Source organism: Ornithodoros turicata, chromosome 10 (genome assembly GCF_037126465.1).
Source record: "Ornithodoros turicata isolate Travis chromosome 10, ASM3712646v1, whole genome shotgun sequence".
In the NCBI taxonomy this organism is placed as follows: Eukaryota; Metazoa; Arthropoda; class Arachnida; order Ixodida; family Argasidae; genus Ornithodoros; species Ornithodoros turicata.
In genome coordinates this window covers 26,709,145-26,722,983 of record NC_088210.1, presented here as the reverse complement: position 1 = coordinate 26,722,983, position 13,839 = coordinate 26,709,145, and the positions used below count along the sequence as shown (strand labels likewise).

General features: G+C 44.0%; 1 protein-coding gene across 3 annotated transcripts in view; it reads right to left on the bottom strand.

Annotated features, from left to right (window-relative positions):
• The window catches only part of LOC135371280 (neuronal acetylcholine receptor subunit alpha-7-like), a 113,754-nt gene extending 102,577 nt beyond the window's left edge, over positions 1-11,177 (bottom strand). For all 3 annotated transcript variants that reach the window (XM_064605384.1, XM_064605385.1, XM_064605386.1), the window contains exon 1: positions 10,852-11,177. In XM_064605384.1, the coding sequence (XP_064461454.1) occupies positions 10,852-10,930 (79 nt within the window). In that variant the 5' untranslated portion in view covers positions 10,931-11,177. The remainder of the gene's footprint in view (positions 1-10,851) is intronic.
• Positions 11,178-13,839: the final 2,662 nt, after the last annotated feature.

Below are 13,839 nucleotides of genomic sequence, written 5' to 3'. Positions count from 1 at the left end.
ATAGTCGAAAAAAAAATAGTAAAAATTACGCTTCATCCCCGCCAGCTTGATTTTCGCAAAGAAGCTCGTGCGAAATGTGCGTCTAGAGGAGAAAGTATCCCCACCTTCATTTGTTTCGCCTTCTTTGTGATAAGAGGACGGTTGTTTTGTTTTCTTTGTGATAAGACTGTTGTCACCAGCATCAAGGTCAAAGCAGGGGAAAGAAAGGCAAAACGAAAGGCGGGAACACTTCCTCCTCTCCCCGCATCTTCGGTGCGCTCTACTCTGCAACAATCAAGCAGCTAAAGCGGAATTTTTACTAACTATTCCGACTATTTCTGTTGCAATACTGTGCATAGTTTTTCTTGGGTCTGTGGTTAGCCGTGGAGGACTTCATATTTCTGTAAAAAAGAAGTGAGGTACGCTTGGCAATCTTCCAAGTTCAATTGGAAAAAATTAATTTCCCGCAATTAAAAATTGTCCAAAGCCTTCCTAAATGACGGCGAAAGTTTCCAGAAGGTAATGGCAGAAACTACCACAATCCTCCGTCGAGTACGTTGCCAGTTAGAATTTTTTATCACTTCAGGTGAAACACCTTGTATAGCCATTACTGTGTAAGCGTAACGTGGCCAATGGTGCGCTTTGCGTGTGGCAGTGATTGTGCTTGTAAAGAGTACGAAACACGCGGCGGGGGAGAGGGCTTCGTGAAAGCAGTTCTGTGCCAACTTTTGTCAGCGTCCACTAAAATACGGTTTCTGTCACTTTGCGATATCACGCAGGAGTTTTAAGGCACGTACGAATTATACGTGTTGTCACACAGTGCGCAACAGAACTACATTTGCGTTACTTCTCGTCTCTTCTACACGTTTTCCTTCAGGGACACCGACATTGTATAGCTTCACATTATATGAGATGCCGGCCATGACATCTTATACTACAATGGATTCCTGGACACGTAGGCATACGGGGGAACGAAGCGGCCGATGAAGTAGCGGATATTGCCCATCTGTCCTCATCGAAACATCTTGTGCCGTACGCCAAAGCAGACGTGCAAGACCTCTTGAGGTCTCTTACACGGACTATGACTAGAGAGCAATGGCTACAAGGCGACGTGCACTCCTTGTTACTCCATCCAGTAGACCAGACCCGCAACTGAAATTCAGACTCCTGTCTACGTTACCTCAGGAAGACTGATTGAGTGAACTGTACACTTTGTGCCACCGTAGAGGACACTGAGCACGTTCTCGTGCACTGTTCCAGATGTGCATCTCAAAGGGCTATCATGTAACCTGCTCTCGACCGACTGGACAGCCCCAACTTTGACCTTGTACAAGTGCTGGGTCCTTGGCCACCTGACAAGAGGGATGCCGCCTTGTCAGCGCTTGTGACATTTATTCAGAGCAGTGGATTGGAGTCAGTCTAGGTCCGTGTGCGTTACCCTAACCGATGATTTAGAGTTTGGCCAATGTATGTACATCGCCTGCACGTATAGAGCAAGCGAAAGCGGCGTTTTTTTGTGTGTTTTGTTTTTTGTTGTTTTTTTAGGTGGGGGAGGGGGGAGGGGTCAGTTTATGGGAGTAGCCGAATTTATCGTGCGATAAATTCAATCTCTCCCTTTTATTTTTTTTCGCCGACGTCAACATCAACTTTATATGGGTTATAAATAATAGCCGTCTTCCTTTGGACAATTTTATCTTATCGTACCAGATATCGAGAAGATTAATACAGCTCTTCTAGCACAGATGTTATTATAACATCCACGCTGTAATAAATATTATCACTTCGATACAAACAGTCCTTCGCGGGATCCTTTCACTCCTTTCCTTTTTCTGTTTTTTTTTTTTCCTTTCATGAATGCTTAAACCCGTTTCGCATTCATAAAGCTAGGCCGACGCATGCTGCCTTAAATGTGCCTTCGTCCATATTTCATGGACAGATTATAGAACCCATCCCTCTTATCAGTCCCCGCATCGTAAAACATAAAAAATCGTACTGGGATATTGTTCGCCTGACAGGGAACTTATATTCACGAAGGCTCCTTCGGTGTAGGGAAATTCCGGAGCCCGCATGTGGCTGTCTGCGCTGCGTTTTTAGTGCGCGAACCACTTTCGCGATAAGGCCTGCTCAGCCTAGCTACGTTTCGGGTCGAGAATTTTCATTTCGGCACACCATAGTATCGTGGAGCTTTCGTTCATCCGTCTGTATGGATTCGCCAGATGCTTCCAACGTTCCGCTAGAAGCCCTCCAATAAACTGTTCGTTTCTGTGGGCCGCTCGTTTATTTGCATAGAGGCTTATCGCATCTATAACTCTACAAACAGTAATTGTTAAAGGCCTTAGCTCGGTAAACACTGGTTTATTGCTGTGACATGTTCCGCTTCGCTACCTCGTTACGTTCTTTTTGTGTGTGTGTTGTCATTGTTGCTGTGTAGTGTTGTTATTGTTGCTGTGTCCTGGGCCGACTTTAGGGGGAACTGTGCCGATAACCTCGTTACGTAAATTGGAGAGACAGAGTGGACAAATAAGAGGAGCGCAACAATTGAGCTTCTCCAAAGTTCAATCAATGATCTCAACTTGTCAGTGTTGCAAGCTTGTTGCACCTATCTATATACGTAATGACGTAACGTCCTGTAATCATGTGGACTCGTCATGCTGCTCATTTTCTGTAGTAGTCAGCAACATAGTAACTTATCTCGAAGGGTTTTATGAGAAGCTGACGATTGGATGTGACTGCTACTGGTTGCACATTTTTTGTTTTTCTTCTCGGTGTTCAGTATGCAGTCCAATATCCTTCTCTCTTACTGTTTCTCGGTGCGTGTCTACCGAGCGACCTGCCTGCCGCGCGGCGCTCTTGCGTCCTGGGGCGACTTCATAGGAGGCCGTACCGACATTTGCCTTAAGTCGTCCGATGAAAACATCAGCACATACAGGCGGTGTAAGGTTTCAAGTCCAGATGAACTTCCAGAGCTTGTGTGGACGTGGTTACTTTACCGACTCAGCCAAGGGTGCTCGGCGCCCTCAGACGACACAACAAGACGGCGTATGCTCAGTCAATGCTATGATCTTTCTTTTTTTTCCTCTGTCATCCTAGGAGTATTACCTCTGTTATGCTTAAGGCACATTTAATGCATTTGGGTGCACCTAAGGCCTTAAATGTGAAGGCCCTGAAAATAGACTAAAAAGAATAGACATTTATACATTTCCAACCGAGACGTGACTTAAACGTACAGTTTTAAAACGTGCAGTTCTTTCTTTTTTCTTTTTTAGAAAGGGGCTTGTTTTTATTGCTTGTCCTACAGATAGGCCAATAACTGAACAGCCCCGTTAAAGCTTCGCGTTTAGTTTACTCTTTGTTTTACCATAGATACAGAACACAGCCTTTTATCGACTGATATGGAATGGTTCTAAGCATTTTATTGACCTCTGCTTGGCTTACTCTAAAGAGCCTATACGTCGGAGAAAAAGCACCACCAAGTACCTGTGTGGAGTGCCCGTCGGCTTAGTGAGCAGCGCAGCATCATCTTCAATCATCGTCCTGCGCATTTGGCGTACGTTCTTACGAAGCCATCGCTCTGGGGAAGGAGCTTTTCGGTAGTATAGTCATGTCTGCGAGTATTGCCTCCAGTTTCTAGCAACGCTGCCATGAGGGATTCGGGAGGTTCGCTCTGCTACAGCCTCATGAAAACGGACCGGAAATGATGATGATGATGAGTAGAGCGCGGATTATCATGCAAATGCACATTTTTTTTCTCTCTCTCTCAATATGGTTATGTACCTGGGCTATGAGAACACACTTTTTGTCTTGTAGATCAGAAGGGTCCTATGGCGCATATGAATGCATGTTTTGCACGTTGTGGCATATTTCGCACGAAAGTGCATATTTTGCCACACTCTCTGAAAAAAGGGTGGAGTAGTATTGAGAGTTTTTATTGCATATTTCAAATATTTTCAATTGATCGTTGCACGCATATTTCGTTTTTTTTTATTGTGCGTATTCATCCGCACTCTAATGATGACAATAAAAAAGAATATGGGATTAACTAAACAAATGAGAAATTATTTTTAAAGAATAAGGCCGAGTAGTCGTACAAGTAGTTGTTGCGGGGAAGGGGGTTAAAAGTTCCACCAGAGAGTCAGGAAATGTTCGTTGATTTTGTTATTGCCTAATTTATTTATTATACGGATCCCCCTTCTGCATTAGAGATAGAAGATCGCTAACTGTGTCCGAGTTCTGCCGTGAATCGTATTGGGGAATGATTTCCCTCGGGTGCATAGCAGTGAAGTGGAAGGGCAGGAGAGGTCGCAAAAGTACTTTGTGAGCACATCGCTAAAATGTAATGGGGCCACTAGAGCTAGAAGTGCATGAAAGGTATACAGGCCGCTCTACGCCTCGGGGCAGCACCCTGTAAATTGGATTTGAATGGACGAAATGAGAGACGGAGTAAAAGACTTGCCTTTGCTCGTCCGAACCCGTACTTTCATTAAGAGTAGGTAAACAGAAGGCAGGTTGATAGAAACGAGAGCTGATTAAAAACCAATACATTTTGTTCCTCAATGAGCTCGCCACTCTAATTCTCTTAGATCACCGGACGTCATGAAAGAGCTATAACGTTCTGTCCGTAGCTTTTCTACAGAAATATTCCCTTCGCCATTAAGCGTGTTCCTCTTCAGACTGTGCCTCGTATTCTCTATACCAGTCTAGTTGGCAAGTAGAGACCACTCACGTTTAGATGCAGAATGAAAGTTTTACGTGTGCGGCATTATTCATGAAACAAAGCTCTCAAACTCTGCAGTTCCCTTCCGTTTCTGCGTCGAGATACATGGTTGCTAGGATTACGTTTCAATATTCAAAGTTTTCTATACGCATCCATGACGGGCGAACGGAAGCGAAGAAATTCTGAGTGGGCCCGAGGACACCTGCTTCTCTGAGGTACATACTTTTTTGAGGTACAGGGTGAGGTTTTAGCAGATTGGATTTCCTCCTCTATGAAAACCATACGGCGAAGGGAGGAAGCTGTCAAATAAAAGATCACCAACACTAGTGAAGCCAAAATCAAATCAAATCAAATCAATCAAAGATCAACAACGTGATGTCAGCCACTTCAAAAGAAGAAGGCGAATGGCGTGCCATGTTCTCGAGGATGTTATCGTGATCACGTTCCGGTCAACTAAAACCTTATTATTACTACGAATTGTTTTCTCTCAAATCAAAGAGAGAGGAGTGTTTAAAGGAACGCAATCAAGTTATTGTACGTTTATTTCTTCGTAATCGCTGCACACGCTTAATTTCATACTCAGTCAGTGTGAATTCTGCGAAGTACGCAAAAGCTCATCAGGAACAGTGCAATTACGCAAACAGAAAAAGAAGCCGTGAGTAACGTAAGCTTACGCACTCATTCTGGAGTAGCCAGTCCCGACTGTTTCGAGACTAACATCTCCCCGTTTGTTTTTGTTTAATCAGTCAATCAATCTGGAGCCCGCCTTTTTTGTTATCTTTCAAATGCTCTCAACCGGGCACATGTACAGGGTAGTCCACCACCCATGATAGAAATTCATAGTAAAAAACGTAGGCCCCAGAGAGACATGCGGTCAAGAGATTTTTTCTGCCAATACCTTTTGCCACATATTGGTAACATTTTTATTTCATCTCAATTGACGGAAAATTAATTTCTTGAATTGAACTCCGAAATTTCCCAAGGCAACCTAACGTTTTCTTTGCGGAAATGGGTTCCCCGTAGTCATTTGGTTTCCCCGTGGTCAGCGCATAATTTACTCAGTAATGCAATGGCAATTGCCGAAATAAATTCGCCGAAAATCCGTGGAAATGAGCACTTGGCTCCGCCTCCTTTTTTGACGGCTGTAGTTGCCTCGGGAAATTTCGGAGTTCAATTCAAGAAATTAACTTTCCGTCAATTGAAATTAACTAAAAATGTTACCAATATGTGGCAAAAGTTATTGGCCGAAAAAAAAAAACTTGACCTCATGTCTCTCCGGGGCCTACGTTTTTTACTATGAATTTCTATCGTGGTTGGTGGACCGCCCTGTAGAGCCGAGCAACGCAAATAAAATATCATCGTCAGTCCTCATCTTCTGACATTACTCCCCCGAGATCTTTGCCGAAAATCATACAAACGTGAACTGTCACTGCCAACAATAGGGGCTGAGCCACCAGGCATGGGCTCGGACTCATTAGCGGTAGAGTTCGGTTTAGTGCATCCCTTTCTCTCACTTCTCGTCCGAAAGGTTTGAGTAATTCGTTGTGTGTGTGTGTGTACATTTTCCTGTATCGAAATATTTTCGAAAGTGCTGCAAAGAGGAGGTTGCAAACGTTTACGACAGGTCTTCCAGGACGGGAACAATAGAATACAACATAATACAGCATTTCAGTAGCACGCATACGGAACAGAAGTTCACTTAATCGGTGCGCAAGTTGTGCAACGTTTTACCCAGCAGTTCATTAGCCCGCATTAACCCAGTATTAGTGAACCAGGTTCATTAGCACACACGTAAGGGCCGGTTCTCACAAACAGCGCTTTGCTTGAGACCGTTAGAAAACAGCGCTGCAAACCGAGCACAGTTTTCTACCTTCCCGTTCTAATTTGCAAAGCAAAGAGCAAAGGCCGGCTCGGCATCTCAAGTCTCGCGAAACCTCATTGGCGACGTGACGCGCAGCGCCGGAACGATCTTGCGTTGATTCTTGATTCCCGTAAGCCACGCGGACGCACAAGCTCAATCAGCTGGGCAAAAGGAAATTAGACGCTCATCAGTTCATCACGACCGCGTACCAAGACACCAACAAAACACTACAAAATCAGGAAGCAAAAGAATCACACCGCTTCCGCGACGTCATGGGTAAAAGAGCCTCGTGATTGGCCATCACAAGCCGGCTCTAGAAATGAGCGCCGAAAAAGTTCGCTGAAAAAATGTCGTTGCAAATCCAAGAGGCCACCTTCGCGCGTATGTCAATGGACAAGGTTATCTTCCTGTGTTGTAGTTGTAGTGCAAAATTAAGTATGGGGACAAGCGCAAGCTTGTTCACATCACGTTACTGTGTTAGTTTAATCATTCACACAAGGTATATTACACAAGGTCCGTCAAATACCGTTGACCCCATAATTTTCTGACAGATTGATTCTGTACCAAATTTAATTTTTGTGACACGTTAGGCGAAACACGTATGTATGTTGGGGCATCCTGTACTGAGCATTGAAACGCTGAAAAGATCTGGATGTCCCGAGCAATGGCACAACCAAGGTCCTTCGATTCTGCAGCCAAATGCTTTAGCACAGATGAGGTTTCTCTTTGGACTATTGTCCAGGTTAGACTAATGGATTTGAGAGTTTGAGTTCAGTTTGAGTTTGAATGTAAAAAAAGAGGAAGAACTTGAATTCGTCATCGTTTGTTAGTCATCTAGTCATCTTTGTCTTTAATCTATCTCATCCTCCTTTCAACATTTGTTAGTTTATTCTTTATTTCCTAATTCCTTTCTTTTCTTTTTGCTTGATTCTTCTTTAATTTATTTTTGTTTTTTCTTTGTGGTATAGCAAGCCAACGTCCCGTTTGGCTGGCTATTCCTCCCTTTTTTTTCCTTTGTTCTAATAAATATATCCCCCCTAAATGGATGAACCTCACAGAAAGCAAAAAGGAAAAAGAAAAATGAAAAGAGAAAGAGATAAAAAGAGAAAAACGTCACCCCTCCCGGTCAGAGAACCGTTTGTGCACACGCGTAGCTTCATCCCCTAGAAGCGAAAGGAATCGCGGTAAAGCGTGACGAGGAACTCGATGAAACATGCCTAGGACGGCGGTCCTAAAATACAGATTCGATATCACTGCTGACTATGAAGTTCACAAGCGCTATCTGTTGGACTATGGGACTCCATTTGCGTATAATAACTGATGCAGATATCCTCAAACACTTACATGACTACATTTTACACTTACTGCACACTTACCTATTGCACCTTACCTATTGCACACTTACTGACTGCATTTGACCAAATCATGACTGCATTTTGTAGCATAAATTCTGCATTGGAAGCGTTTGCACGGGATGATAAACGAGCTGCCGAAGTTTTGCCTTGAAGACTACCAAGTGGAACCCCAAATAATATTACTTCATTTTACTCCGTAACGAAGTATAAGTAAAAAGAATGTGTGTGAAATACTTATTTATTTTATATTTATTCAGAACAAGGTGGCCAGGTGACCCGGGTTCGAATCCCCGCGCCTGCTGTGCTATCTGGGTGTTTTCTTTGGGTTTTCATCGGACGCTCTAAGACAAATGAACCCCCCCTCCCCCCCTCGAGCAACAATTCCGCCTCACCGGCAGGCAGACGGCTAGGAAATAGTACCCCACCACCATCGCCACCACCCAGAACCTCATGAGGCCTTTCCGTGAGTGAGTTTTAGTATCCCGAACAGCACAACATCTTGGCCCCACATTGGACAAATATTGGGCCAGTATTGCCAATATTGGACAAATATTGGGCCAGTATTGCCAATATTGTACAAATTATGGGCCAGTATTGCCAATATTGGTCCAATATTGGGCCAGGATGTTACGCTGCTTTGGCGTACGCTGTCGCCTTTGCGTACGTAAACGATAGCGTCGTGGTTTTGCGCACTGCGCAAAGCTCTGCTTGTGTCTTGCGCGTGCACAGAGACGCCAACGCTATCCCTTACGTAGTAAAAGGTGATGGCGTACGATATAATAAAACTCGCTAATACCTATATTCCTAACCCTAATAGCACGACGTCTTTCCTTTCCTACTTCGAAACGGCTTCCATAAAAAAATCTAATCTATCGACAAGAGAAATGAAAAGAAAAAAAGAAAAGGAGAAGATCATTGCAACCTTCGCGCTCGAGCAGCGTCCAAAACCACTTTCAATATGTTACGCGACTACCTCCTTCGCAGTCGGCCACCTACGCCATGACGTAGCCTTTTTCTTTTTTATCATGGCCACTCACAATTTCCTAGACAGTTCTGGCGCTTCATAGCGCCGTCAGATCGAGCCCGCGTTAGCCATTACAGAGAATCGAGCAGCACACTTTATTTATTTTATTTTATTTTTTTATAGCTTCGCTTTCAATGTTCGAAATACGCGAATCTTCGTATATAAGGCATCGCCGCTGCAGCTGCGAAATAGCGTTGTAAAGCCGTCTAGCATTTAGAATGGCTGCACAGCTGTTGCCCGCCAAGATACCGCGTTTGCGCGCCGCCGAGGATCAAGTCAGTGTTCACGACGCTAGCAGGCTGTACCGCGTTTGAGCCGCAGACATCAAAAACGAAAACCCGCGAGCGCCTTGTCATGTTTTCCCCATTCTTTGGAGCAACAGCAGGTTTTCACATCTGCGAGCGAGCCATGAAAGAATGCCGCGTCGTAGTTAGTGGCGTATTTATGCTTCTACTCCTGCCTCTATGACTGCTGTAGCGTCCTTCGTTGAAAACTCGTAATTAAGGACAGAGCGTAATATATATAAGCCCAGTTTGTGAGGTCGAAAAAAAAAACGTGCCTGGCTTTCTGAAAATATTTCTGTTGCTACACGATGTACGCGTCTGAAATGTTGCTAGCAAAAATGGGGAGCTAGTATTAATGCTTATTAATATGATATAATACTGCATCTTATTAATATTAATACTGGCGTATAAATACTGGCAGCGCAAGTGTAGGAGTGAGTGGGGGGAATGACGTTCAATAATAATAATAATAGTAATAATAATAAATGTAGTGAGTGAATGTAGCAAACTTCTCCTACGCTATTGAAATTAACGGAACTTTTTTTTTCTACCAGATCTGGAGTAGCTTGCCCCGCTGTAAGCGGGCTCACATCTCCATATTTTTCTTCTACTATCATCATCATCAACATCATCATCATCAACCGAACGGTTTCGCCCTGGGGTTCATTAAAATGCCGTACATTTCAATATTTGAACATCTCAGGACTGCGACGTGCTAAGTTTGCCTGAGAAGCGGAAGTAGAACTTGTGTTTCAGTTCTCCGTTTGTCTCTCTCTCTCTCTCTCTCTTTCTTTCTTTCTTTCTTTCTTTCTTTGTTTTTTGCTGTTTTGTCACAGTGTTTTTGTTTTGTGTTTCAATCCCAGAGTCCTTCGTTCATACTCATAGTCCTATTTTTTTCTACAAGGGCGATACTAACAGGCCATTCTAGAAAAAGACCACTCGGTAAATTCAAAATTACACATTCCATTGTATACAATAAATGTTCCTGCGTCCTGTGTCTGCGGTTCAAAACCCTTTGTTTCTGTGGAGCTCGCGACTATTGCTGCAGCCTTATTATGGAGGATGGATCGCGACACAACCACTTGTTGAAGCACGGAGGCTCCTCGACTGATCTCGATAGCAAAACCATGCACCTCTTCTACGTATTTGCTGGACGCTTCGCTGCATTGTTGTCTTGTGTACAATATTACATTGAAACACTCGGGGTCGATATTTAACTGTTTGAGCCGCAGTATACTACGCTATGTTAACAGTGGCGGCCAAAATATTGATTAACGACGCTGCAATCTTTGCACAGCACATCTGCCGCGCCGTGCAAGCGTAAGGAAGCGTGTAAACGACTGTAGTTTGTTAGAAGGAAAGCGGTAAATAATTGAATAAGAAAGTAAGGTCTCTCTCACATGGAAGCTTTAGATTACTTAGCACGTGAGGACTTCATTGATATTTTTGTGCTCTAACGGGGTGGTGCAAAACATATAATGGCGTAGACTTTAGCCGTATGTGTACGGGCGGGGAAACTTGGTCACTTCGCTCTCCTAGGCTTACTTTACGTTCTGAATATGGAGGATATGGGTGTGTCTTGGTTCAAAGTGGAATGAATTCCACTTCTAATGAACGGAAGAATTAAGGCTTACCTTCGGGCGAGAGGAGCAACATGAGGAACCAAAGAAGGTTGACACAACACATCCGCTGCAGAATGCGGAGCTTCGTCATTCTGGGCTGAGTCTTCGAAGCAGCACAAGTCGCACCGGCGCAGCGCACATGCAACACGCAACTGCGACGAGCGGCAGCAGCAGGTGCGGAGCACTTGGCGGCCCCGCCGCTGCTCCGGGCCTCGTCCGGGGCCCTTCGCTCAGTGAGGTCCGCATCCCGGCTTGCCCAGCCGCCAACCCATGGCGAAAGCAATCACCGGTCGGAAACACCGCCGGCCGCGACGAGGACTCGAACACTCCGAGCTTTCTCGCGAACGCCGCACGCAGCGGACGGGTCGCCCTCGGCGCACGCGCGCTCTCACCGGCAGGGAGGAGCACGTCTTCCAGGAGACTTGTGGATCGAGGACAGAGACCAAGTGGCTTCGAGTAGAGGGATGATGATGGAGAGTGGTGGTCCGCGACAGTCGCAGGTGCAAAATATCTGGCCCATACCTCTCGTCAGTCAAGCGAGGGAATTTGCAAGTTTGCATAGCTCGTATTGGTCTTTACGCTGAAGATAGCATCATACTGGTAGAGAGCGAAATCGAATTACGGATCCGACGCTTATTATTTATACCTGAAGCTGCGTAGAAATCGTTCAGTAGGAGATCCGTTAAATTGAAAGCTTATATTTCTTTGTACTGGGGGCTAGTTCCCAAAATCGCCGGCACGGTGCTTCATCGAAAGTTCAAATTAGGAGTCGGATTAGATAAGAGCAAACGTAACAGGAAGGTCACATCTCCGCATCTTGACGAAGAAAATGTGTGGCTGTTCTTTATTCAGTTATGTTTCTAAATTTATGATACTTTTGAGATTCAGTGCAGTGTTACATGAGCTAGAGGGAAAGACTGAAAAAGAACTTCACCCTATAATAAATCATAAATAAATTAGGATTATATTGATATCAAACGTCATATTGCTTTCATACGACACTGATAATTACATCAACAAACAACAGTCCTGTCTGACCGCAGCAGCGGAGCAAAACAAGCGCAACAAACAACAACTTTATTGTGAGATGATGAATGGGGCAGAACAAGCGGTTGCATATGTAGCTAAAGAGAAACAAAATGGATATAAATACAATGTGGAGCTAAAGAGACACACAAAAACAGCGACGTCGCCCAGCAACATTGCCTAAGGCAACCATTGCATACCAGGGGGCAACATATTATAAATGGCTTAGAAGCCGATAGAGGACCGGCCGGACACTTTACTGGAATGAAAATTCTGTCTGGGCAAGAAGGTAGAAACGTGTTTGGCTTTCGAGTTGACGTATGTGTCCCGAAAAGCACGTGAATGTTTTATCTGTACCGCTTATGTCTCTCCTAATAAAAGTACTGGACAGAAGACAGACGGAGAGACATTTGTATTCTTCTACGGCCGAGGGCCATGCTTCGTGAGGGCATTGCATAAAGCATAGTTGGCATATGTCTGGCCAAATGGGATAGCGAATATAACTCGTGATAGTTGGTGTAGAACGTGTGTGCATTGATGGGATCATTCGTCTCTGAAGCAAATGATGAATCGATTTATTATTATTGATTACGATTGGTGACGTGTTGTCAGAGCTGCATCTGTAAAGCACACGACACAAAACGAAATTTGTCTCTTATGTCCACGCGAAGGGGGTAGCTCACACATGCAAATTGATCGTAGTAGAGGATAAAACTTTCGTCATGTCTAGGGTCAAAGAGGGGGGGGGGATGTGTTTATTAAGAAAAAAAGAAAAGGAAAGGTCAGCCAAACGGAGGTCGGCTTGCTATTCAAGAAAAAAGGGAAAGAAAAAGAAGGAGAGAAACGGAAACAGAAGAAAGGGAAAGAAAAAGAAGAAGAGAAACGGAAAAGAAAAAGGTCAAAGAGGTTGTATATTGTACGTCTCAGAAGATAACTACGTGCTGAACAGGTTACTATCGTGCAGTGACTCTCCACAACCAATCGACACTGTAGTTAAGGAAGGTTTGCTACGTTGCCCTTTAATTTATTTAGCTGCCAAAAGAAGAAAGAAAAGAAAAAAAGACGAAAAAGATATGCTGTCCAATACATTACGGCACGACACGCCAATATTTGTTTTAACAGGTTCGCTTGCACTTGAAACGAAATTTGAAGGTGGGAGACCTCGCCTCAATGTGGCATTCACTCCCCAATTTAGACAACGGTGAAGACACCTCTACAGACACCTCTACAAGCATGGTGACAAACGTTCAACACGTCGTCATCGACTGCCACCTACACGATTCGTAGAGAGCAATATTGCCAGGGTTGAAAAAAATCCGGCTATTTTTAAAAAGATCCTCTCCAGTGGGCTTCTTTTTGGATAAAACCCGGATATTTTTGTATATTTTTGAAGAATCTAGACAAGCCCAGAAATGCGACACGGAGTAAAAACAAATGTGTTTTGCTATTCTTCTCGATTTCGGGTGACCTCTCATAGTTTCGGTTTATGGAACTGCCTGTCCCAGTAACATTGAATGAGTTTCCATTGTTTTCCGAAAGGTGGAGTCCCATGCAGGCGTGGGTGGATGGTGTAGACGCTACACGCCTGGATTAGCTGTCGTACTTCAGTTACAATGCAGGAAGCAGAAGAAAGCCTCTCCCTGAATGGGCAGAAGTAGAAAAAACGGGAAAAAAGTTAAATCTGAAAAGTTAAAAAGTTGAAAAAAAAAATTTAGAAGGTAATGTTGCGCGTACCTGGGCTTTTGTAAACAGCCAACACTACAATAAAATAAAGCGAGAGTTTCCCGTGTGACGTTGAATTAAGATTGTCTTTCACATCGTATCTGGACAAAATCTCTAAAAAATCCGGATTAAATTTTGTAGATAAAATCCAAAAAATCCACCGGATAAAATTCATGTGGATTAAATCCAAACAACCCTGAATATTGCAGTCCCAACTGACTCGTATAATAGCAAGCCGCTCAGTCTTTTCTG